At 59.1% G+C, this 26,239-nt stretch overlaps 1 protein-coding gene across 1 annotated transcript; it reads left to right on the top strand.

Moving 5' to 3' along the window:
- Positions 1-4,640: 4,640 nt before the first annotated feature.
- Positions 4,641-25,885, top strand: CRB2 (crumbs cell polarity complex component 2). Its single transcript, XM_064490503.1, has 13 exons — positions 4,641-4,798; positions 11,341-11,664; positions 14,012-14,207; positions 14,303-14,442; positions 14,922-15,107; positions 15,291-15,404; positions 18,204-19,076; positions 19,164-19,672; positions 20,226-20,391; positions 21,112-21,895; positions 22,741-22,857; positions 23,517-23,634; positions 25,584-25,885. Exons 1-13 carry the CDS (start codon positions 4,699-4,701, stop codon positions 25,806-25,808), a joined length of 3,852 nt encoding a protein of 1,283 aa, XP_064346573.1. The 5' UTR covers positions 4,641-4,698; the 3' UTR covers positions 25,809-25,885.
- The last annotated feature ends 354 nt before the right edge of the window (positions 25,886-26,239 follow it).

Consider the following 26,239-nt stretch of genomic DNA (forward strand, 5'->3'; position numbering starts at 1 on the left):
TCGGCACAGCATTCAACCAGGTGGGGGCGGGGTGGGCTTCCCCCAGGAGCAAAGATTAGTCAGCCCCAACAGCCCCAACCCAGCCGGGGTGTGTGTGTGTGTGTGTGTGTGTGTGTGTGTGTTTTCAGCTGGGGATGGGGACAATGCGCAGCTGGATATAGGGCTAATGGATAGGGTGAGAGCTGATGGTGTGGGTCTGCACTTGCAGGGAGTAAACAAGGAGCTGCATTCTGAGGATTTGGCCTCAGGCTCAGGAATCTGGACTTGGCCTGAGGGTCACTGAGTCAATAATCTGGGATTTGGGAAGTCCCTCTGGCAGCTGGTGTAGAACCCGGGGCCTCCTGGGCGCTGTTTTGGGAACTTGTGGGGGTGCCCTCAGTTTTCACAATGACTGGGGGCACCACTGGTATTTAATGGGTGGGCCCTAGATGCTGGTCACCCTGCGATGTGCAGGATGGTCCACATCACAGAGAATGTCCCACATGCCCTTTGACTTTTGAATGTCCTGCCAGACATTCACGTGGAGGAAAAATACCTGTTTGGAAGTGTCTGTGCTCAGAACCCAGGTCTGGCTCGCATATAAATAAGAGCATTTTTTGCATGAATTCCCTGAATTTTAACATCCACTGAATTTGCCAGAAATACTACTTTCATATAAATTGAAAGAAGACTGCTCTTTATCTTGTTCAGAATCTTATCCAGAGTTGTCACCATTTTGGAAAACTACATACTTAATGTTAACAGTAATAGTGGTACGTGAGTTGCCAACACATCGCTCTGTATAGGTCTGCATTTGGGGCTGTCGTACTCGAGGGGTGGCTGGTACAGTCCCAGTCGTCTTGTTATTTTACCACGTCTTTTAGTGTAGTCAATAAGAGTATTTACAACTTGAAATACATATCACCTTAAATTTAACCAAGCATTTTGTTAGCTATTAATATGTGCCAGGCATCGTTCTAAATGCTTCATGAATGATTACTCATTTAATCCTGCTAACAACTCTATGCAGTAAAGTGCTACATAGAAAAAAATCCCTTTTTGACTGGGGAGCTAACTGAGCACAGGGAAGTTAAGTAACTTACCTAAGGTCACAGAGCTGGGAAATGGAGAAGCCCAGATTTGAACCAGTGTGCACTTCACCCTTCGCCACTAGCCTGTAATGGCTTGCTCTGATATTTAAGGGAGGGCATTGGGACCATTTTCTTTGGGGGAATTGTATGCATATGCCTGCCATTTCATTTCAGGATAACAGAGTGATACAAAATATCTGTTATTACAGGGGAGTTGAAACATGTTAAGAACCACAGGTATTGAGCTCGTGAGAGAGATGGGCTGGCTGGGAAGCCTGGCCTCACTGAGGGAGGGACGTGTGAGAAGGGCAGGGGGCTGGAAGCAGACCCCCTGGACACACCCCAACGTTCTGGGAGGAAAGAGGGTGAGGAACAGCCAGGCAGGTAGGAGGAGAGAGTTCCAGGGAGGGAGTAGGCAACAGTGGGGAGGGCCTCAGAGAGACCCAGTGACGTCGGGGCTGAAGGTGGCCCCACACTTGGCCACAAAGGAAACAGGGCTACCTGAGCGGTGACAGCCCAAGTCACAGCGGGGTCACCGCTGGAGCTGTAGGCAGAAGTGTGTCCAGTGCAGAGGGAAGGGAGGGTGAGGAAGGCTGCAGAGACCAGCAGAGCCGAGAAGGAGAGGATGGATCTGGGTGGGGTGTGGGGACAGACAGAATAACCACACAGTCCCCAAGAAGGAGATGCAGGGCCCTGGGGGGTGGCATCCAGCACAAGGTCACCTTGGAGGAGTCTGGCAGCATCTCCTGAGTAGCAAGCAGTCCCTCCCCCGGCTGGGCCCTGGGGGCAGCAGCCCACACCACAGTTCTCTGAGGTAGATACTAGTATTATCCCAACTTACAGAGGGGGAAACTAAGCTTCAGAAAAGTAAAAGCAGATCAACAAAACGTAGCCTAAGGGCACAGAGCAGAATCAGGATTCAAACCAAGGGTGATGCTGATGCCAAAGCAGAAGCTGCCCAACCACGAAGCTTTACTGCCACGTCTCCCTCCGGTTTGTGCGTGCCAGCCCCAGTACTGGGTGCTCTTGACCAGGGAGCAGGCAGCAAATAATTCTTGAGTTGAGCGGAGCGCAGTTAGTCAACCTAGAGTCAGGGGTTCCAGGAGGGGAAAGGGGTGGTGCCAGGCAGACCCCAGCTCAAATCCTACCCCTGCACTGATTAGCTGTGGGACCCTGAGCGGCCAGTCTCATCTCTCTGATCCTCAGTTTCCTCATCCGTAAAAATGGGTCAATGCTGACCTTGCAGTGCGGTTGCTTGGCGGGGGGGGGGGGGAGTGGAGGGTGTGGGGGTGGGTGGGTACAAGGAGATTATGTTGGTTTCCTTTCCCCTTCCTCACACCTACCCCCAGGTCGGGAGGGTGGGGGAAGCGGACAATTCTGAGGGACCATCTTCTCAGAGGCACTGGCCCACTCTTACAGTCTTTTCTCCAGATCCGGACCAGGAGGTGCGTTAGGATGGTCGGCCCTGTGTCCGGTCTCCGGTGCCTCCCGGGCACCCTCCTTCCGGCTCTCACGGGCTCCCTCTGCCGGTGCTGTTTAGTCCCGCATCCGTCTCTCAACGTCCTCGTCCACGCGCCCCACAGGACACTCCCGGTTCCGACCACAAGGTGGCGCATAGCGGCTTCAGGGCCGGGGCTGGAGGGGCAGGACTGGGAAAGGGGCCCTTCTGACCTCGGAGCTCATTGTAAAAGCGTGGGTGTTTGTGTCTGTGTATCCAAAGACCCATGGGCCTGTGGGAACCTCGTGGTCCTCCTGTTCCCTGCCTGGATCTCTGAGAAGCAGAATAAAGAGAGGTGCTGCTGAAGCTCATTATCACCCCTATTTTACAGATGACAAAACTGAGGCCCAGAAAAGGAAGTCACACGCTGAGATCCCTTCCTAATCAGTGATTGAGCTGGGCTCAAACCCGGATCTATTCAGCTGGCTAGCCTGCGCTTTTCCAAACAGAGTGGAGAGGGGCCTACCACGTGGAGGGGCGGGGGTCTGGGTTGGAGTTGGGGAGGGGAGGTTTGGGGGGGTGGGAAGGGGGAATTCCTGGTGTCTGTGAGAGGCAGGGAATTAAAGGTGATTTGGGAGTGTGGGGTCCTCCAGAAACCAAGGAACAACTACCACTCCAGAGAGAACAAGACTGGAGGGTGGAGATGGGACAGGGATGTGGGTAAGGGGTCCACCCAGGCCTCCGGTTCCCTCTCTGAGTACCTCCCCATCGTAGGAGAAGCAGCAGAGCCACCCGCTGCCCATGCCCTGTGTGACGCCGCTCCTCTCTTCCCAGGACTTCACGGACCATCGCCTGTCCCTCTAGTGCGGCCTGGAGCTCCACCAGTTACCCTGGTCTGTCTCTCCAGACTGTGCCCTCCTGGTGTCAGGGATACACCCAGAGCCCAGCAAAGGGCCTAGGTGGCCTGAGTCCATGGTCAGTGAGTTGAGCCAAACAGGGATGAGTTGGCATGGACCAGTTGCTCATTTCAGGAAGTCCTTTCAGCAAGGGGATTTTCCTTTCACTGGAGCTGAGGCCGGTGAAGAATGGGCTGTTTTTTTCTTTTATTTGTTTGTTTGTTTTTTATGTTTTAGTGCCTTTGAGATGACCCAGATTTCTGGGTCCAGGTTACCACACAAGAACTTCTCCCCTCCATCCAAACAACATTCCTGTCTCCAGCCTGGAGCAAGCAAACATCAAGTGCAGCAGGAGACTGCAAGGTTAGACAACAGAAGGACTTCCCAGCAGGGCAGCGGGAAAGCTTGCTGCTTAGAAGAGCTGCCGTACAGTAGAATGGGCTGCTTGGATTGCAGCGAGGTTTCTGGAGTTGTAAACAGCAAAGGTGGACGATCCAGGCCAAAGGGGAGAAAAAGAAAAGACTCAGTTTGGCTGGTGAGGGGGTGGTGAGGGTGGAGGGAGTCGAGGGGGTGGCTTATCCTAAGGGCCGAGGTGGGAGGAGCTGTGTGTGGCAGTGTGGGGCCCAAGGGAGTGAAAGAGGAGGGGTGGGACCGAGGGATATTGAGAAGGAAGAGCTTCCAGGAGCTGGTGTTGGGTTGAATGTGGGGCTTGGTGGGGGGTGGGGGGGTTCCTTCTCAGGTGGGCAGCACTGGGACGGGCAGGCTGAGAGGAACAAACTGAGTGGGCGGGGCGGGGGCTTCCAGCAGAGAGGAGGTCTGGAAGGGGAGCTCAGGTCGGCGGGGATAGGGAGGCCCCAGCCGAGAGAAGATGGGGGAGGGGGGCAGCAGGGTGGGACTTGGGAGTAGCTGGCATCATCTGGCGGGAAGAACAGCCTCTCAGAACAGAAACTTCTCTGAGGAGGCTGAGGCAGCAGGACGTAGAGGTGGGAGGAAGGGGGGAGCAGGTCAGGAGGGAGAGAGGGGTGGGCACGAGACAAGGTCAGACCCACAGGGGCTCCTGAGGCCTCATCTGGGGTCTGGAGCCCTGGGGCTCGGGGAGAGGGGTGGGTCAGACCCCTCCTCTAGAACCACGCTCAAGGTGGAGCGGGGGCGAGGGCGGGGTGGGGGAGGAGGCGGGCAGGGGAGGAGGGCGGGGCCGGGCCTCTGTCCACAGCATTAGTGCTGGTTGGAGGGAGAGGGGGGTGTGGAGCCAGCCAGGCCGCCTGTTCCCACAGCCGCTGAGCAGGGCGCTGCCATGGCGCTGGCCAGGCCTGGGACCCAGGACCCGGGGCCCCCGGCCCCTCTCCTGCTGCTGCTAGTGCCGCTCTGGGCCCCTGCCCTCGCCCACCCTGCCGGTGAGTTGGGGCCCAAGCCTTGGGGGGCCTGGGACTGGGTCTGTCCCCAAAGCAGACACCCCAGGCCCTGGGGCCGTCCATGTGGGTGCCGGGACTGACTGTGGGGTGCAGAGGGGTGCCTGCCGTGGGCCACTGGAGCTGGTACTGTCGAGGAGGACTTCGTGGGGGGAACGGTGGCCGGCTGTGGTCTGGGCAACGAGTGGGTTGTGTGTGTCTTGGGAGAGATGCTGTACCCTGTAAGGGAGGGCTCCTGGGGCTGGGGTGTTCTGGCTTGTGAGGCCCAAGTCTGGGGGCTCTGATGTGACTTGTGTGCAGGTTATGGGGTGCAGGTTGTGGGTGCGTTTAAGTTGTGAGGTGGGACAGCTGTCCCGCACAAGCCGGGAGTTATGTCTGAGGCTCCCCGGGTGTGGTGAGCTGTATCCCTGTGCAGTTCTGGCCCGTAAGTTATCAAGTGGGTTGAACTGTGTCTTTGCTCTTGACCTGGGGACATGGAGTGGGGGCAGCAGACCCCAGACCAGTGGACTGGGGAGGGGGGAAGAGGGAAGGAGACCCAGGGGTGCTGGGAGTCTGCCTGTATCCCCTCCATTTGTGTGTTAGCCCTGCCTGCACCGGGGGCTGGGGGTGCTCTGGGGTCCCTGGGGGGGTGGCTGGGCACTTGGGAACATGCGTGTCTACTGCTGCCCCTCTCTGTCCTTCCCAGACCAAGCCAAAAGGGCTTCCTGAAGCCAGACGCTGTTCGCTAAGAGGTTTATGCTTTTGTCCAAGGGTATTTGTGTGCACGCGGGTCTGGAATTCTTCCTGGGGGGTCCGGGGACGCTTTGTCTTGGTCACTATAGCTACGGGGCCAGACTGGGAAGTCTAGAGCAGGCGGGTGGCCTGGGCTCTGCCTCAGAGTCCCAGGGTGCGGGGCCAACGCCCCCCAGGACCCTACCTGGGGCCTTCCGCGGCCTCTCACTGCCCGGCTCACAAAACCTTCGTCTCCTCTCTGCAGGGACCTTGGGGAGGACGAGGGCCCCATTTTGCAGGGGAGGAAACCGAGGCTCAGGGAGGGATGGGGGTTTTGCCCTGAGGCAAATCTGAGAGGAGTTGGTGGCCTGCTCTCTGCACAAGGGGCATGCAGTCCTGGTGTGTGGACCTAGTGTCTGTCGCCTATCCTACAATGCATGTACACACACATGTGTGTGCACACACACATCACACAAATGCACAACGCACCCGCCCACACAAATCGCACATGTGCATGTACCACATACACATGCAGCCCTGCACACTCGTGTGGCACACACATGGCACACACCAACATGTGAACTGGTGTCCACAGGCACGTGGAGTCCTACCATGCATGCACTCGTGCACACACACCTACATGTACTGACCGGCGTCTGCACACGTGTATGCACTTATACTCAAATGTACATTCGAGTGACCCTTGGGCAGAGTGAACACAAAGTAGCCGGATGCTACAGAAGAGAACAGACACAGACAGACACACTCACCCAACGCAGCCCCGCTGGGATTCCCAGGGCGAGCCTTTCCCCCTGTGATTTCTGCTCAGGGAGCCCCTCCCTAGGGATCCATGAAAGCTGGGGTTGGGGCGCTGTGGGAAAGAGCATTTCTGGCTGCCGGGACCCAAGGCCTGGCTGCCAGGAAGAGCGGGGCTGGGGATTGTGTCACTGGAAAAGTAATCTCCATCCCAGAGGGGGTGGGGGTTCTGGATGCCCTGGGCCCATGGCTCTGCTGCCCACCCCAGCCGGGCCCTGCACGGGGCCCCTCCATCCTGGCCCGCTCTGCCACAAAGGCCCAGCTGGTTGCTAGGAGAGCGCTGAGCATCTTGGAGGACAATGGGGCACGTCGGGCTCTCCTGCCCCTCCCCACTCCCTGCACACCCAGGGAGCCAGGCTGACAAAGGGGCAGCGAGTCCAGTTCCCAAGTCTGGCCCCTCCTCCAGCCAGAGCTGGGTGGGAGCCTGAAGGACAGAGGCAGGGAGCGGGGAGCCACACACAAGCGCCCTAACGTCGGGGCTTGTTGCAGAGTCAGTGTTTGCCCCAAGTCCAGATTTGTTGACGAATAAATAATACCATCAGCCTCTACGTGGCAGGCTCTGTGCTACTGGACTAACAGGACTGAATTTAATTCTCACAACAGCCCCATGAGGTCGACTCCGATACCCCCAGTTTACACTTTAGGCCCAGAGAGGGTCACTAACTTGCAGCTGGGCCAGGATTTCACAGCCGCTTATGGGACTAGTCTGTGTAAAGTCACATCTCTTCTCTGTGCCTCTGTCTAAAGGGGGCAAGCCAGCTCACTCCGAGGGCTGCTGCAAGAATTTGACAAGAAAATGCAGTGGTTTTCCAACTTCGGTTTGGCACAGAGACCCCCGTTTCAAAGGAAATTTTAGACAGAAGCCAGAGGCCTGCTGGTCGTTTAGTTAAAAGTGGCCCGTTTGGGTGGCAAGCCCGGAGCCCCACCTGCTCTGTCTCACCCCTGTTCCAGGAAGTGCCTCTGTGCCCCGCCATTCTAAGACCCTGGTCTGGAAACACTGGGACGCGCCCATGCCCAGCAAAGGGCAGGCAGCGCACCTGTGACAGGGATTGCTGTGATTACCAACATGATGCCCTTTAACCTCAGGTGATACGCATTTTTGTAAAAGACTGTTCCAAACTCTCCTGCCTTGTTAGAGTAATTCAGCCCTTTCCCCACGGCCCTGTCTCAGGTGGCCGCACCATTGTCCGGTCCTACCCCTGGGGCTCAGCGCTATCAGATGAACAGTGTTTCTCCCTCTACCAGAGGCCCAGCTTATGAGATCTGGGGTGGCTTCCTGGACATTTTCTCTTTTTTGCCTTGTCAGGATGAGAAGCATCACAAAACCCGTCCTCAGTAAACACTCCCCATCAGGCATTGGCAGTCATCACGAGGCCCGTTATAAATGCATGTAAAGTAGGATTTCCTAAGCACCGAGCGAGGCCTGAGGCCTGAGTCCCCGTGGGATCGCAAGCGTCTGGGTTCTGGGTAGACAGGGAGGACTGCCCGTTCTGTCCGGGCCGATACTGGAACCTCCACTCTTGGACAAGCAGTCAGAGACCCTTTCAGTGCCTGGGTGAGGCGGGGCTGGAATGCCCTAAAATGACGATACGTGGCTGGCCAGTTAGAGTTTGCAGAGTGGGAATTTCACATGCACTGGGAGGTGTGGACTTCTCTGAAGTCTGGAAACGATCTGCTTCATAGCTTTTTGAGGGATGACCCTAGGCAAGTTTATCAACCTCTCTGAGTTAGAAAACGCTTAGTTTTCTTAACGGCACCCACCTTTTCCAGTTTGAATCAAATGCAATAATGTGATTAAAAAAAAGACACAAGATGTGCAGCACAGCCCGGAGCACACAGTACTCACTCACTAAATGGTTGCTGTTTTTAGAATCTTGTCCTTTCCATCAAGAAGATTCCCTTCCCAGAGGTGGGTTCCGGGCCTTCCTGGGGCAGGGCAGCAGGTCCAAGGGGAGGGGCAGGTGTCGGCTAATCCTTCCCCTGCCAGGTCGTCCCAGGCAGCCTGAGGGGTCAGAAGGGATTTGTAAAGATAAGCACAGGCCCCTCATCACCCCGGCAACAGGCCACGCCCCTCTAGCCTGGCCCGGAGGGCCCCTCCTTCCCGCCATCCTCACCTCTCCTGCCTTCAGCCCTGGGCTAGCCTGGCCTTCTGGGCTCATTCCTGGGAGACAGAGAGCCCAGGGTCTGCACTAGTCCCCAGTCTCAACGTGCACAGGAATCCTGAGAGATCACATTGCAATGCAGATTCTGGGCCCCAGGCCCAACGGTTCTAGATCTCTGGGCCTGGAATGGGGGCAGGAATCCACATTTTTAATACAGGTCCTGGGGGTGATTCTGGAACCACGCCCCGACCCCCATCCCTGGCATGGAGGCTCTGGAGCAGTGAGACTTGGGTCTGAATTCCAGCCCCTCTGGAGACTGTGAAATCGCCTCATCTCTGAGCCTTACTCTCCTCAAGTGTGAAAAAGGAATAATAGGCACTCCCGGCCTCCTAGGGTAGATGTGAAGATGGAGCCACAGGAGAGGTGGCTGGCCCTCACCTGAGGGTTTTGGGTGCCACCGCATAGATCCTGGGACAGACCGCTCCCTCCTGCTCTGCCTGCAGGAACTCCTTCCTCTTGGGGCCAGACTCTGGCTCCTGGGGCCCCAACACCTGGGGTCACGGCCCACCTGCCCCCACGGTGATGAAGCACCTTCCCCTGTCCCCGCAGGCGCTGTCTCCCCAGCCTGCTCCTAAGTGGAGGGCTCTGAATAGGGGATCAAGGCTCCGGATTGGGGTAGGGTCCCTGGCGTCACACAGATGAGGAGTGACAGTGTGTCAGGATTAAAAGAAGGGCCTGTTGGCACAGGACCCAAATCAAAGGCCCTTCACAGCGGGAGCTGTGATAACTGAGCTCCTCCTGGACTGTGTGTGCTGGGCCCAGGGGCCTCGAACACAGTGTGCCAGGGTTTCATTCACGTCCCCTCAGTGGCTCCTCATGACACCCCCAAGGTGGGCACTGTTTGCAGCCCAGATACTAGCCGGGTCTGATGCCCAAAGCTGTGTCCTTTCCTAAGAGAGCCTGATCCATCACCCTCATCAGACCACCTTCCACTCCATCAGACCATCTTCCACCTCCAACAGACCACCTTTCCACCCCCATCAGACCACCTTTCCACCTCCATCAGACCATCTTTCCACCCCCATCAGACCACCTTCCACCTCATCAGACCACCTTCCACCCCATCAGACCATCTAGTCCTGGGAAACTGGGCTGTATACTGATCAGACCCTGGCTCAGGGTGGGGAAAAGAAAGACAAGCTGCCTGGAAGGCCCTCATGTCCTCACCTGTAGGACCAGGCTTGGAGGAGGGGAACTGTGGGCAGAGTTGGTCTGTGGACCCCAGGCTTGGAGGAGGGGAACTGTGGGCAGAGTGGGTCTGTGGACCCCCCTAGAAGGTTGTCTTGGCCTCACAGTGTTTCAGACCTCATGCCCCCCTTGCCACATGCCTGGCCCTGGGTGGGTGCTTGCCCCCCACCCCTCCTGGTGGGAATCTTGGGAGAATGAGCCCATGTGGGGCTGTACCAGGTGCTTTGGGAGCTGGGGGGTGGGGCCAACAGCTGGGTTCTTTCCCTGGGTCCCTTGGTCAGTAACTCTGTCTCCCTGTCCCTGATCCTGCTTGGCCCTGGCTGGCAAGGGTGGGGGCTGGCCAGTGGACAGCCCTGCCTGGTGGAATGTGGATGACGCCTGAGAGGCTGCTGAGCCTTATCTTGGGGTCTTCACCGGGTGGGGGAGGGGAGGCGCAGGGCTTGAAGCTGTTCTGGGGCCTGGTTAGTGTCTGGATGACAACCTGGGTGGGGGAGGGGCACCTCTTAGGTTGGGGGGTGTGCCTCCTTCTTGCAGGCGGCCCCCCTCCCCCATCACTTACTGAGCTCCTACCATGAGTGGGCACTTGACTGCTGTCCCTGAGGCTTCCCATCCTTCCACATCCTATGAGGCATGTGCTGTTATCATTCCCCATTCAAACTGGGGAACAGAGGCTCAGTAGGAGAAATGACTTGCCTAAGGTCTCGTAGCTAGTTGGCTGAGCTGGGATTTGAACCCAAGGCTGTTTGACTTCAAAGCTTCAAGATTCCTACACCGGCATGACACTGACATGCTCTTAGGAAGGGAGGGAGGGAAGTGGGCTCCAGATCAGGAGGTGACCCTCTCACAGAGGGAGCTCTGCCTCGTGGAGACATCGTAGTCAGAGCCAGGAGTTAGTTCAATCAGCAGGTCTCAATACCTGCCCTGTACTCTGTGACCCTGGCCAGTCTGGCCGCTTGCATTTGCTGATGGCGGATACAGTGAGGGCCAGGGATCCTCTGAGAAGTTCCCAGGCCAGCAGGGTGGGGAGGGGAGGAGGGGTGTGGAGAGAGGCCTTTGAAGTCCTCCATCTCCAGTTTCACGCAGGGATGGAGTTACTAGACCCCCAGCAGGAGCTGTGGAGTGAGCAGTGGGAGGAGCCCCTTCCTGGGAGGCAGCAGCCTGGGGACCCCCTCCCTAGGTGGGGTTGAAATGCACGATCAGACCCTGAAGGATGACCCAGCACTAACTTGCTGTCTGACCCCCGGCAAGAATCTTCACTTTCTCTCTTGAGCCTGGACCTGCTCTCTTGTAAAACAGGCATGACAGTGCCTGCCTCCAATGGGCACTGCAGGGATGCGCTGAGACAGTGGAGCACAAAGCTCACAGGGTTAGTGGGTGTCTGCTCACTACTCCTGCCCGGGGAGCCAGGCCTCCCGGGTCCTACTTCTCTGCTACAGAGGAGCTCCTGAAATCACTCCCAGCTCCAGGTGGAGACGTATGCAGCCTGCTGGGACCTGGTTTGTGGACCCCGGCCCTCCCTCCATCTTCCAGAGTATGGATGGACGCCTGCTGCTCTCAGACTCTGGGATCTGGGGATGGGCCTGGGTGTGGGGAGGGGACTATCCTGGCAGCCTCTGCCCACCCTGCCCAGCCAGTTTCCTCTCTCTACAGGAACGGTACCTTCGGAGACCCCGGGTGCCTGTGCCTCAGACCCATGCGCTCCAGGGACCGAGTGCCAGGCTATGGAGCACGGTGGCTACACCTGTGGGCCCTTGGAGCCTGGGGGCTGTGCCAACCAGCCCTGCCACCACGGCGCTCTGTGTGTGCCCCAGGGTCCAGATCCCAACGGCTTCCGCTGCTACTGCGTGCCCGGATTCCAGGGCCCACGGTGTGAGCTGGACATCGATGAGTGTGCGTCCCGGCCCTGCCTCCATGGGGCCACCTGCCGCAACCTAGCCGATCGCTACGAGTGCCACTGTCCCCTTGGCTATGCAGGTAATGGCCTTGGCTGCCCCCGAAGGCGTGTGCGACGTTGACCCCATTAGTGGCTCAGAGTTGTTAAATCATGAATGCAACTTTGACCTTAGCGTAGAGACAGCCCCAAACACCCTGGCAGCTCTCGGGTATAGACACTCTTGGTCTTGCTGTGGAATTGATGCTTCTCAGGCTAAGCTGGCAGCTCTGGATGAGACTGTGAGTGTGGGAGCGCTGGCACAGTGCCTGGCACAGAATGGGCACTGGAAAATGTTATCTCAGTCCCCTCTAGGGTTCAGTTTGGTGCTGGGAGGGGAGACACCCCTCAGGCATCTCTGGGACTAGAGTGCAGATATGCCTGGTTTGGCTGTAATGAGGACACGTCTGGACAGTATTTCTAGCATCTGCTCATGTGCAGACCTGTCAGGCTGCAGCATAGATACTGGTGGCTCAGCCACTGGTTCTAGAGTGTGAACAGCCCTGGTATGGTTCAGGTTGTAATGTGGACCCCCTTCCCTGTGGGTAGCCCCCACAACTCCAGCATAGAGAGACTGGTGGTCTTGCTTGAACTGTAATGTAGATGTACCCCTAGGGATCTCTCTGGTCCTGAGGGGGACAGTTCCCTCCTCCAGAGTATGGCCCTGTCCCAGTCCCATTCATTCTCCAAGGCAAGAGCATCCTGGAGTAAGTGCCTAAAAGGCAGGAAGGAGGGCGCAACTGGGGACAGGTCTCGGAGACTAGGTCTAGGGCAGGTGGGAGCCTGCAGTGCAGAAACTCCAGGTTCTAGTCAATCTTGAATTCAGATGACTCTCTCTGAGGACACAGGGCATTTTAAGGTCACCTCAGAGTAAGGGGTACAGACTAGGGGGCTGGGCTCCAAGAGAGGGGGCATATGGTGGAAAGACAGATCTTGGCACATAGATGAAAATGAACTTGGAAATGGGTTCCGTGTGCCCTTCTCATCATTTGAGAGTCCAGGTGTCTGGATATCCTAGTTGTGTGTGTGAAGGTCACATAAAGGGCCTGTGTCTGCCAGTATCCATGGGTGTCTGGGCTGGCTGAATACATTTGTGGGAAACAAATGTGTGTGTGGTGCCAGCAGATGTGTGTGCGCCTGGATGTGTGGTGCTCGGACGCTTTGGGTAACGCTTTCTGGGTGAGTTGTGGATGTGAGTCGGGGCAGTGTCTGCTGTGATTCATTTCCTCCTCCTTCTGTTCTGAGCCAGGCGGGGGAGGCTGGGATTCCAGGCAGCCTGGGCCTGGCTCCCCCTGGCACAAAGGGTGGGAGGAGGGCTGGGTCACAGGAAGGAGGGGGCAGTGTTTTGTGCTCACTGAGCCGGTGAGGGGAGAAGGTTCCAGCTGGAGCCAGCTGGGTCCCTGGCCCCCCATGACCAATCCTACTTAGGGGGAAGAGGCAGGGCCACTGGAGTGTACAGTGACATGTGCGTTCCACGATGAATTCAGACAGTACATTTCCAAACTCTGAGATCCTCTATCTCCCTCTATCTCCACAGCCACTCCCCAAAGGGCCTCCCAACCGTCTTGGTTTTGTCCAGGACTGAGGGGGTTCCCAGGACACAGGACTCAGTTTTAAAAGCAAGACAGTGGAGGGAAAACCTGAAGGAGTTGGGTACCCTGCTCCAGCATCTCTCACCGGGGTACATCCCTCCTCCCTAGGGTCCCTCCTTACATCCTCTGCAAAGACTCAGTAGAGCGAGCCTTCTGAAATATAGGGAGGACCAGGTGTAACTCAGCTACTGTTTTAAAACTTATAGGATAAGCCCAAATCGTGTCACTGAGCCCCCAAGGACTGATAGCTCCCACCCCTGCCCCACCTCCTCGGCTCTCCCTTTTGCTCCTGACCCTCCAAGTGCCTCTGCCCTGGGGCATCATGCCCCTGCCCCAAGCAGGTCTTGACCAGTAGTGTCTCTGGAATAAAACTGCTTGCACAGCCCCCTATCTAGTCGAGCGAATGCCCCCTCATCCTTTAAAAGGCTCTTCTTCCAAGGAGCCTTTCCTAACTCCCAATTCCCCAGGCCAAGACCCTGGCTCTTGCTTTCACACAATCCAGCACGTTTCCATTGTTGAGCTAATTAACATTAAAACTCAGTCCTCATTTATGTAGTAATGACCTAATCCCCGTCTCCTGAACTAGACTGCCGTGAGCTCACGGGTGCTGGGATGTGCGTGTTGTTTCCACCCCATTGCGATTGCTGGCGCAAGAAACACCTGCTCTTGATGAACAGTCCAACGGATTGTCTCTGGATCCTGACGCTCCACTGCTGGAGCAGGTGTCGGGTCAGCTTGGCTTGGCCTCTTTCGCGCTCTCTGGGCGTCCATCTGTCTGTCTGTCTCGGGCCCTATCCAGGCGTGACCTGCGAGGCGGAGGTGGACGAGTGCGCCTCGGCGCCCTGCCAGCACGGAGGCTCGTGCCTGGACGGCGTGGGCTCCTACCGCTGCGTGTGCGCGCCGGGCTACGGGGGCGCCCGCTGCCAGCTGGACCTGGACGAGTGCCACAGCCAGCCGTGCGCGCACGGGGGCGTGTGCCACGACCTGGTCAACGGGTAAGCGGGCGGCCGGTGCCCTCAGGCGGGGTTTCGCGAGGCGACAGCTGGGTGCTGGAGGGTCGGGCGCGCGCTCAACTCCAGCCTTCCTTCAGGTTCCGGTGCGACTGCGCGGATACGGGCTATGAGGGTGCGCGTTGCGAGCAGGAGGTGCTGGAGTGCGCGTCAGCGCCTTGCGCGCACAACGCGTCCTGCCTCGAGGGCCTCGGGAGCTTCCGCTGCCTCTGCTGGCCAGGTGTGTGTGTACCCGTGCGCATGCGCAAGGCGCATGCGCGCTCCCCGGTGCGGGGGCGCCGGCTGACCCGGCGGGCCTGGGGCGACGAGTGGGTGGGGCGGGGCGTTGTGCGCCTGTGCGCACGCAAGGTCCGTGAAGTAAGCGAAGTGTGTACATACGACCTCGGTTTCCTGATCTGCAAAATAGGGCTAATCACAGCACCTGCTCGCGTGCTGTTTGTTGTGAGGAGAGTAAAGGTGCAACTTGGCACAGGGCCCTACACGTGCGAAGCGCCCGGTAATACTAGTAATAATAGTAACATGATGTTGTTGAAGGCTGCCTGGGTCATTCCTACCCGCCTCAGTGTGTCCCTGCCTCAGAATATCCTTGACCATATTCTGCTCTGTTGTCCCAGCCTGGCCCTGGGCTGGCCTTAGAGGGGCGAGGAGTGCTGCCCAGTGACCCCATGTGACCCGATGCCCACGTGCGTGTGCCCGCAGGCTACAGCGGTGAGCGGTGCGAGGTGGATGAGGACGAGTGTGCAGCGGGCCCCTGCCAGAACGGGGGCCAGTGCCTGCAGCGCTCCGACCCCACCCTCTACGGGGGCATTCAGGCCACCTTTCCAGGTGCCTTCAGCTTCCGCCATGCTGCTGGCTTCCTGTGCCGCTGCCCTCCGGGCTTTGAGGGTAAGCCTCCTCACCCCCTTCCAGGGAAGCAGGTCTGTAGTGTCCAGATGCGAGGGAGAGATACTGCGGCTGGGCTCAAGCACCTCTCTCCGGACCTCAGTCTCCCTACCTGTAAAATAGGCCCTTCCAGTTCCAGTCTGGCTCTGAGGGAGCAGGTGGGAACCACAGCTGGGCTTCTTGCAGGGAACGACTGCGGCGTGGACGTGGACGAGTGTGCCTCACGGCCATGCTTCAGTGGAGGCCTCTGCCAGGACCTGCCCAATGGCTTCCAGTGCCACTGTCCGGAGGGCTATGCAGGTGCCTGGGTGGGGTGGGCACTGGGGCAGGGCAAGGTCAGAGTTGGTGGGCCTGGGGTGAGAAGGTTCCTCCTGGCTATGTGGAGGCTGGGCCAATGAGGAACAAGGACATCAGGGAGGAGGTGGGTGTGGTGGCCAGGTAACAGGTGAGAGGGCTGAGGTGGGAGTGGAGAGCAAATATCTTGGAATGGAGGCTGAGAAATATTTACGAGGGACACTCTGTAGGTCCTGAGTGTTATTCCAGGTGTGAGTGGGAGGTGTCAGGGATGCCGAATGGGTTTCTGGACTAGCGAGGTTGAGTGGAGGATGGTGAGTTCAGCCTTGTCCATACTGAGTCTGAGTGTCCGTGGAGCGCCCACAAGGAGGAGCCTGTGTGGGGACTGGTGATTCCAGATCAGTGGCCCAGGAGAGGGGCCTGAGATTGGGGGTCAGGAGTGTAATCCTGGCAATCAGGGTCATGGGCAGCCAAGGCTGTCCAGGAGAAAGTGTGGAGTGACGGGCAAAGAGGGCCCTAGACACCTGACATGGAAGGGCTGGGCGGAGGGTAAGGGGCCGGCAGGGAGGACTGGGCAGCTGGGCCCGGACAGTGGAGGTAAAAGCTGTTTTTGTGTGGTGGGGGGCATCAGGGAAAGTGGGAGGCAGTGTCTGGAGAAGGATGAGCTTGACCTCCGGGGAGCTGGGGTCTGTTAGGCAGGCAGTGGGTGTGCAGAAAGCCTCTTTGTGCCTTGGGTCCAGCAGATGCACAGACACCCAGGCATCCTTCCCCACAGGACATTGATGAGCCCGAGGAACTCCTCACACACTCACTGAGTGTCCCTGCCCCCTCTGGAATGCCTGTGTCACTTCCCCCACACCCGCCCACATTCCTGCTCGGGCAGGCGGCCTCCTCCCCCTGGCACAGGTCCTGGGCACAGGCTCCTCTGCCCAGGGGAAGGAGGTGGTGGTCGCCACTGTCCTTTCCACCCTCACCTGCCCAGAGATGCTGAGGCTCAGCATCCCACTCCTGGGTGGCCAACAGCCCTGGGCACCCTGGGAGTCCATCTGCTGCCCCCATGGGCTGAGTTTCCCTGAGTCCTGCCCCAGAAGCGGTGGCATCGTGGGTGCCAGGCACACAGTGTGCCCACCACAGCAGGCCCTGCCTCTGAAGAATGTTCTTGCATTGCTTTCCTCCTCACCATGGCCTGAGGGATGGGGTTCTAAACCCCCATCTTACAGATGAAGTGACAGAGGCTCTAGAGAGGGAGGGTCACCCCCCCCCAACACGGGCTCACCCATGTCAGCGGGAGCCCAGCTCCTCTCCAAGCTGAGCTCAGCTGCTGGGTGACAGGGAGGTCAGACCTCTGAGGTCAGGGACGGGATGGGGAGCCCTGGCTGTGGGGCTGGGCTCCTGGCCACTGTCCACCCCATCCTCCCTTTGGGTTGTGCTGGGTGTGGGGGAGGCCAGTGCCTGGCATTCCTGAGCTGGCTCCGAAGGAGGCGGCCGGGCCTGGCAGGGAGCTGTTCTCCCCAGCCTCAGTACCTGCCGGCCACTCTCAGCCCATCTGTGGGGAAATGCAATGGGGCTGCGGGCTCTGTGGACCTTCCTGGGGGTGTTGTGGCTCCTGGCAGGTATGCAGGGCTGAGGCTTCAGGCAAGGGCAGGTGGGGCTGGCTGTCCCCAGGAGGAGGCTGTGGTGTTTGTGGGCTGACCAGGGCCAGGATTCAAATCCTGGTGGCTTCTCTGGGCTCAGGTTCCTCTGGCTGGGGTCTGGGGCAGGGCTGTCCTTGGTGGTTTTGTGGAGGCTCTGGCTGAGCTGGGGTTGGGCTGTGGCCTCTTGACCCAAGCTGGGGCCAGAGCACCTGGCATGGGAGCTCCTGGGGGGAGGGGGAGGTGGTCCTTTCACAGCCAGTGTGGGGGTCCTAGGGCAGAGGAACGGGGGGCTAGAGCGAGGGGCTACTCGAGTGCCACAGATGCATACACCCACCCCCACTCCCTCCATTTCATCACTTGATCTACAAAGGCCATGCCAGGTCCATGGCTGGGCACCAAGGGCATACCCAGGCTCCTGGAGGAATCTCAGCTGAGAGAACAGATACTTTCAGTACAGTGTTCTGAGGAGCTGTGCCTGGGAGTGGGCACGGAGTTGGGAGTGACATAGTAGCTTGGAGTTGGGAGTCAGAGAAAGCCTCCTGGGGGACTGGCTGTTTGAATTTGGGCTTTGCAGGATGAGTAGAAGTTTGAAAGGCAAGGTAAGCGAGGCATTCCAAGCAGTGTGAGCAAAGCCCCATAGGCAGGACTTTCCAGGAAATGCTTGGAGGAACAGGCAGTTCAAGGTTTGTAGGGAGCAGAGTTGAAATTTGAACCCCTGGTAGGACCTAGGCTGTGAGGGATCTCGAATGCCAGGGTGAGTGATTGGACCTTTAGCAGCAGAGAAACCTGGCTAGGTGATGCTTTAGAAATATGGCTACTGGTAGAGATGGATGTTGGAGGGGTTTCTAAAGGCTGGCAAACCAGGGGACAGTTTCTGTGTGGCTCAGAAAGCTGGTGAGGCAGGAAAGGTGAGGTGGGAGGAAAGGGGGATTGGAGAGTGTCTTGGGGATTGTATCCACTGGGCCTGGAGGCTCACCAGATACACTAAAGAAAGGAGTATCTGGGATTCCAGCCTCCAGGGACTTCAGGGGACCGTGAGAAATCCTTTGTGAATTGGGAACAGGTTTGGTTGATAGCTACCGAGATCCCTGTCCTCAGAGGCAGGTAGGCTCTGGGTCCAGACTGTGGTTCTGGCCTTGGGTGCTGACACTTGGGCTGCTCTCTCCTGAAGGCCTGACATGTCAGGAAGAAGTGGACGAATGCCTGTCGGAGCCCTGCCTCCATGGTGGGACCTGTGAAGACACGGTGGGGGGCTACATCTGCTGGTGCCCAGAGGCCTGGGGTGGGCATGACTGCTCTGTGCAGCTCTCTGGCTGTCAGGGCCACACTTGCCCACTGGCTGCCACCTGCATCCCCACCTTTGAGTCAGGGGTCCACAGTTACGTCTGCCGCTGCCCACCTGGTACCCATGGACCTTTTTGTGGCCAGAATACCACCTTCTCTGTGGTGGCTGGGAACCCTGTGCAGGCTTCAGTGCCAGCTGGTGGCTCCCTGGGTCTGGCATTGAGGTTTCGTACCACAATACCTGCTGGTGTCTTGGCCACTCGCTCTGACAGTCGGGACAGCTTGGAGCTGGCACTGGTGGGGGCCACGCTTCATGCCACACTCTGGAGCCACGGCAACAATGTGCTCGTCCTGAGGCTGCTGGACCTGCCGCTAAATGATGGCCACTGGCACCGAGTGGAGGTGATGCTCCGCCTTGGGGTCCTGGAGCTGCGGCTCTGGCACGAGGGCTGCCCTGCCCACCTCTGTGTGGCCTCCAGTCCTGTGGCCCTGCCTCCTACGGCATTCCCGGGCCCGACGCCTGCTGGGTTCTGCTCCAGCCAGCTGGGTGGTGCGGCCTTTGCAGGCTGCCTCCAGGACGTGCACGTGGATGGGCACCTCCTGCTGCCTGAGGATCTCGGCGAGAACGTCCTCCTGGGCTGCGGGCGCCGGGAGCAGTGTCAGCCTCTGCCCTGTGCCCACGGAGGAGTATGCGTGGACTTGTGGACGCACTTCCACTGTGACTGCCCCCGGCCCTATAGTGGTCCCACATGCGCTGATGGTGAGGAACGAGCCAGGTGGGCCCCAGGGCAGGGGCTACCTTCCCCCAGCCCGCAGGCCTTATGCCTGGCACCCTTTCTCCCTGCAGAGGTTCCTGCTGCCACATTTGGCTTGGGGGGCACCCTGAGCTCAGCCTCTTTCTTGCTTGACGAGCCGCCAGGCCCCAACCTCACCGTGTCCTTCCTCCTCCGCACTCGGGAACCTGCCGGCCTTTTGCTCCAACTTGCCAACGACTCAGCAGCTGGCCTGACAGTGTTCCTGAGCGAGGGCCAGATCCGGGCTGAGGTGCTGGATGGTCCTGCTCTGGTGCTCCCTGGACGCTGGGATGACGGCCTCCGCCACCTGGTGACGCTCAGCTTCGGGACTGACCAGCTGCAGGGCTTGGGGCAGCAGGTGCTAGTGGGTGGGAGGCTCCTCCCAGCCGATGCCCAGCCCTGGGGTGGGCCCTTCCGAGGCTGCATCCAGGACCTGAGACTCAACGGCCTCCACCTCCCCTTCTTTCGGCCGCTGCTGGGGAACTCAAGCCAGCCCAGTGGGCTGGGCAGCAGGCAGTCCTGGAACCTCACCATGGGCTGTGTCTCCGAGGACATGTGCAGTGTGAGTGCCAGAGGAAGGGAGTGGGTCCTTTTTCCAGGATTCACCCTATGTCACTGGGCATTAGCATATTCTTCTACTGGTCTGGTCAGCACCAGGAGGTGAAGCACCTGCCCAAGGTCCAGTGCTGGAGAGAGACAGAGTAGGGTTCACATTCATCTCCTCTCTGGCCAGCTGTTCCTGCCCTCTGGTAGTCCCCACACCTCCCCTCTCAGTCTTTGTCTGAGAGAAGACATCCTGACCCAAGCTTTTCTATAGGAGTTGCTTGGGGGACAGACACCCAGGTTCATGAACAGAGCACCAGCCCTGGAATTGGAATAGCTTGGGTGTGAACTCTGGCTCCTCTATTTACTGGCTAGGTGACTTAGACAAGTGGTTTCTCCTAAGCCTCAGTTTCTTCATCTTTAAAATGGGGATGCTGGTACCTTTTCTATTTGTTTGTGAGGAGGTAATGTATCTGTAGTAGGTGCTCAATGAAGAACCACTTCAGGGATGGTTATGGCGGGGCGATGTTAGCCCCAGGCCTGAGCCAGTCCCTCCCCTGATTCTCCTGCAGCCTGATCCTTGTCTCAATGGTGGGACTTGCCTTGTCACCTGGAATGACTTCCACTGCACCTGCCCTGCCAACTTCACAGGGCCTACGTGTGGCCAGCAGCTGTGGTGTCCTGGCCGGCCCTGTCTCCCACCTGCCACCTGTGAGGAGGTCCCTGATGGCTTTGTCTGTGAGTACATGCCCTGGGCAGCCCACATGCTGGGTGCTGGACATCTAAGCTGGGTTAGACCCCACTCCTACTCTCAGGGCTCAGAGACAGTGGACCAGGATGCCAGCAGCCCTAGCCCAGGACAGGCTTCCTGGAGGAGGATCTTCGAGCACCTGCTAGGTTTTCAAAGCCAAATAAGACTCTACCTGGTATAGGGAAGGACATTTCAGGAAAAGGGGCAAAACATATGCAAAGGCTCTGAGGTTTATAAGAACTAAAATACAAGTGCAGGTTTGCTAGGGGTCTTGAATGCTAGGCCAGGCAGCTTGAGACTATCAGGGACAGTGGGGAGCCATGGGAGGGCCACCAGGAGAAGGCCGTGATTAGCATTTTAACAAGATGACTGCAGTGAAGAGTGAGCCTCAGTGATGACACAGCAACTTCAACGAGGAGGGAAGGGGGCAGATTTTTCTAGGGGTTATTATTGCCCGATCTGTGACCTGGAGGGCAGGTTGGGTGCAGTATGATAGGGTAGGTCTCCCCAGCCTGCAGCTGATTCTCTGAAGGTAGGGAGTTATGAGGTGGGGCAACAGTTCCTGGGATTAGATGATAGGTAGGTGTATGTGCCCCCGCCCCCTTCTCGAGATGGCGGGAGGGTGGGGGCGGCAGACGGCGTCATCCCAGTGCTTGGGCTGGGCGTGGGTGCCGACAGCCGTCCACCGACACTCCCCTTCCCCGCAGGTGTGGCCGAGGCTACGTTCCGCGAGGGTCCCCCAGCCGAATTCAGCGGGCACAACGCCTCCGGGCGCGCGCTCAGTGGTCTCTCGTTGGCTTTCCGCACGCGCGACCCCGACGCCGGGCTGCTGCGCGCCACCGCGGGCGCTCCGGCGGCCGTCTGGCTGGCCGTGCGCAACGGCTCGCTGGCGGCAGGCGTGCGTAGCGGCCCCGGCCTGCCCGGCGCTATGCTGCCGGCGCCCGGGCCGCGCGTGGCCGACGGCACCTGGCACCGCGTGCGCCTGGCCATGGAGCGCCCGGCGGCCGCCGCGTCGCGCTGGCTGCTGTGGCTGGACGGCGCGGCGACGCCCGTGGCGCTGCGCGGCCTGGCCGGCGACCTGGACTTCCTGCGCGGCCCCGGCGCCGCGCGCATTCTGCTGGCCGAGAACTTCACTGGCTGCCTGGGCCGCGTGGCCCTCGGCGGCCTCCCGCTGCCCCTGGCGCGCCCGCGGCCCAGCGCGGCCCCCGGCTCCCGGGAGCCCTTCTCGGCCTGGCCCGGGGCGCCGGCCCCGCTCCTTGGCTGCCACGGCGCTCCCGTGTGTGTCCCCTCGCCCTGTCTACACGGCGGCGCCTGCCGCGACCTCTTCGACGCCTTCGCCTGCGCCTGCGGCCCGGACTGGGAGGGCCCCCGCTGCGAGGCCCGTGTCGACCCCTGTCGCTCGGCGCCCTGCGCCGGCGGCCGCTGCCACCCACACCCCGACGGCCGCTTCGAGTGCCGCTGCCCGCCTGGCTTCGAGGACTCGCGCTGCAGGTGCGCCGCGCCTGGGTCTGGGAGGCTCGAGGGCGGGGGTGGGGGGTGGGTTCCGGGACAGGGGTGGGGACAGGAGGGGGAGGCCCCTGGGGACGGTAGGTGGGGCAGACTCGTTCAGGAGCCTGGCTGCGGATGCCTTGGTTCCTTGAGCCAGCCATGTCCCTTCTCTGAGCCACCAAGCTCTTATCTGTGACTTGGAAACAACAGTCCCCTAGAGTTGCCAGATAAAATACAGGACACCTGGGCAAATTTGACTTTGAGATAAACACGCTGTCGTCTGCGGGTGGGTGTGGGGTTGGGGAACCCAGAGCTAGTGTTGGAAGAAAACCTAGAGGCTTTCCTGCCGAGCTGCCCACCACTGATGCTCACCCCCCTCAGTCCCGGGCGTCAGGGGCAGAGTGAGATGGCCGAGTCTTGGCCGCTTCCCTTGTTGAGTCTGGCTACGACTTACCCCTCCTTTGGAGCCAGGCTTATGGTGGGCTGACTGGCAGAGTTTGGACTCCCCCTCTCCCCCAAAGAATGTCAGGCCCAAGCTTTATGTCTAGGCACATGCTCTTGCCCCAGGAGAGTCCTTACATTTCACTAGCTCCTCAGAGAACTCTGAGCCTGGGGAGGTTTCAGCCGGGGCCTAGTGTACACCTTGTTGGGGGTGGGGCTGGAGCAGCAGAGTGGTGGCCCTGGCCCCACCCCTTCCACCTCAGACACCACTTCCATGACTGACAGCAGGGTCTCTAGGAGGTGGCCCTGAATTCCTTGGATGACAGTGCAGAGGTTGAGGTTGCCGGTTGTCACACAGAGCGTGGGGGTGGGCCAGGTCCTAGGGGTGCTCTGTGCTTTCTCCTCAGGTTGCCTGTCCCACCAGAGGAATGCAGCCTTAATATCACCTGCCTCAGTGGTGGCCCATGCGAGGGTGGGCCCCAGGGTGCCAACTGCAGCTGCCAGGAGAGCTTTGCTGGCCGGAGGTGGGCCTGGGGTCCAGGGGCCTGGGAAGTGGGCCTGGGATCCAGGGACCTAGGAGGTGGGCTGGTGAGTGTGGAGAGCTGGGAAGAGTGGGCCTCTGGATCCCCTCCCGCCAGGGCAGGTGACGGGAGGTGTGGATCCTTGCTCACCTTCTCAGCCTCACTGTTGTCACAGTGCCAGGCAGTCCACCTCTGTCACTTCAGCTCTTTCCTTGTGTCCTGCGGGCACCTCCTGGGAAGTAGTTGCCTGGTGGTGTTTCTTAGAGCCCCATGCTCAGCCCACCTGCATCAGGAACCCCCGAGGAGACTGCAGAAATGCAGGTTCTGGGCCCACTCTGCACAGATGGAGTCAGCATCTCCAGGGGGCTTCCTTTACAAAGGGCTTCCCCTTTGTTTCTTTCTGTTGGAGTGCAAGTCATTCTCAATCATGAATGCTGGGGTGAAGGCACGTAGTGGGTGATGGAAGTCACATTCAACTTCAATCACCTGGCAGGGCCCAGCCAGGCAGGGACAGTGCTGGGGACAGTGGATGAATGACCTTTGATGCCTGTGGGGGTAGGTGTGGGGTGGGGGAGGGTTTGAGGAGGTAAAGGAGCTGGGGGAACAGAGGCAGCACAGGAAGGAGCAGCTTTCTGAGTCCCACCATCCTCCCTGTCTTCCAGGTGTCAGATCCCCTGTGAAGCCAACCCTTGCTTGAATGGGGGCACCTGCCGGGCAGCTGGTGGGGTATATGAATGTGTCTGCAGTGCGAGGTTCTCAGGCCAGTTCTGCGAAGTGGTGGTGAGTGATGCCAGGAGGGGGCAGGTGCCCTGTTTTGGACTTGAGTGAGATGGTGTTGGAGGCCGGGTGTGTGTACAGCATCTGTGGAACTGTTCCTGAACCAACCCTGTCGTGGGTTGGGGAGGAGCAGAGAAAGGAGACTCAGGTTTCGCCCACGTCCCCCACAAAGGAGGTATTTTCACTCTAGGGAGAGCCTGGGGGTCCCCACCATCCCTCTGCAGACTGGCAGTGAAATAATTGGGCTCAACCAAGTCTGATCTGGGACCAAGACTCAGGGCCCACGGGGCCTTGGAATTCTGGGATTTGGGTAGGTGAATATAAGAGCCTGTAATCTCCAGCGGATTTTGAGCCAGGATTCTAGAGTAGGAAGATCTGGGGAGCCCAGGATTCTGAGCCAGAGAAGGCTGGGCTGCTGTAAAGGCAGCCCCTGACCCTAGGGACGCTAAGCTGAGGAGGGGCCCAGATAGATGGGGGCTGGCAGGCAGCTTGAGCTTGAACCTCCTCTGGCCCCCCTCCCCACCAAGAGGTGGAGCAGACTCTGCAGGGCCAGCCAGAAGTTAGCCAGGAGTGGGCACTGGCAGGGGGGATGCCTGGGGAGGAGCCTTGATCTCCACAGGGTTCTGACAGCCCAGGTCATAAACCCAAAAATCCCCTCTGCTTGTGGGGAATGTTTCCTTTCAAGTTGAGCTTTACAGCCCCTGGCTCTCCACCCTCCCTCTTCCCAGGGAGGAAATGGCTTTATAGCTCCCCCAGAAGCACCCAGGGCTGGAGGCTGGGGAGGGGCTAGTCAGGGCTGGGATGAACTTTTCTCTGCAGTCTTGGGCACCTTCCTCAGGGCTGGAGGCTGAGACTTGGGGCCCAGGTCACAGTGGGCTGAGAGCTGTCATGGGATGGAGGGAGGGCTGTGAGTCCGAGACCCTGGGGCTGGACTCCTGGGAATCTATGGTTCTGGGGCTTCAGAGTTTGGGTAGGTAGAATCGTTGATGGAGGCATCCCAGGCATCTGTGATGAGACAGAGAGGCTTCCTGGGTCCCCCAGAGTCTGGTCTGAGTTTTTTGGGGGTAGGGGCCGACCCTGGTGAATTCTGAGCTTGCTGTCAGCCCCAGCTCATGCCTGGCACTGGCCCCCTGGCTGGGGGAGCATCTCCTGCTACTGCCTGAGATACCTCCCACTTTGGGGTTGAGCATGGTCTCTACAGACACCTAAAAAAACCAGACTGCCCTTCGGGATGGGGAGATATCAAGGCCCAGCATCTCAGATTGGATGAGTGTATTGTGGGGAGGGGGAGGCCGTGCAGGGAGGTGGGGTGGCGGGGCTGGGCACTGAGGCTCACCTTGGCCAGGTGAAGGAAGGGCCTTTGGCTGGAATTCAAGACTGAAGGATGGTGGTGTGAGCTTGGCATGGGCATGGCATGGCCTTGGGGGTGGATGGGGGAAGTGCCAGTCCTGGCTCGATACTCACTAGTCATGTGTCTGTGGGAATCTGGGCAAAGTCTCAATTTTCTCACCTAATATTTATCGAGGGCCTACTGTGCAGGGCTCTGCTCTGCATTTTGGGATCCATGAGTGAACCAAATAAACCAAAGATCCCTGTTCTCATGGGAGAAGGGGAGTATCCCCACTCCTGCTTCATCAGATCGTTGTAATGTTTCCATGAAATCCCAACAAGGTGCTGAGCTCGTTCCAGGCGTTCAGTAAACGTGTTTTCTCTCCTCCTAGCCAGGACCCCTTTGTAGTACAGGAACCCCCTTGCAGCGCTCTGATAGGTGGCTCCCTGGCACTTGCTTGCATACCCTTGGTGCCAGGTCCCTCACTACCTCCCGGGGAAGCCTGCGTCCAGCAATGCCTTTCTCTGAGCAAGTCCTTGTGCCTCCTTTTCTCCTCTCTGCTGAAGGGCGTGGGGGTCTCCGTGCCTTCATGACCTTAGGTGTCTTACTGTATCTCTTGCAGAAGGGGCTGCCACTGCCACTGCCGTTCCCGCTGCTGGAGGTGGCAGTGCCTGCTGCCTGTGCCTGCCTCCTCCTCCTCCTCTTGGGCCTCCTCTCAGGGATCCTGGCAGCCAGAAAGCGCCGCCAGTCAGAGGGCACCTACAGCCCGAGCCAGCAGGAGGTGGCTGGAGCCCGGCTGGAGATGGACAGTGTCCTCAAGGTGCCACCTGAGGAGAGACTCATCTAGGCCCACCTGTCTGCGGCTCCAGCACCCGTGAGGTCCTCAGTTCTACCTGGAGACCCAAGGAAGCTGCTTCTGGGGGCCTGCAGAGAGATGGCTTGCCTCTTCCGGGCCCTGGGGAGCTGCTGCAGGGCCCAGGAGACCTGCTGGGGAAGTGTCCCCTTTGCTGGGAGCCCCTGCCTCTGCCCCATCATGGACTGAGGGGAAGGGGCGCACTCAGGGAAGTAGAGAGGGGCCTGGCGAGGTTGTGGACATTCTCCATCTCCCAGGTCTGGCCTTGGCAGGCACATGGCTCTGCAGGGAGGGGCACCCATGGGTACACATGATGTGTTCAGCCGTGTGCACACGCGCGCACATACCTGGGACTGTCAATCTGCAGATACCAGTGTGAGTGTTACAGATGGTGCTCGTGGGCATGTCCACGTCTTTGTTGTGTG

This window comes from Camelus dromedarius, chromosome 10 (assembly GCF_036321535.1).
Source record: "Camelus dromedarius isolate mCamDro1 chromosome 10, mCamDro1.pat, whole genome shotgun sequence".
NCBI lineage: Eukaryota > Metazoa > Chordata > Mammalia > Artiodactyla > Camelidae > Camelus > Camelus dromedarius.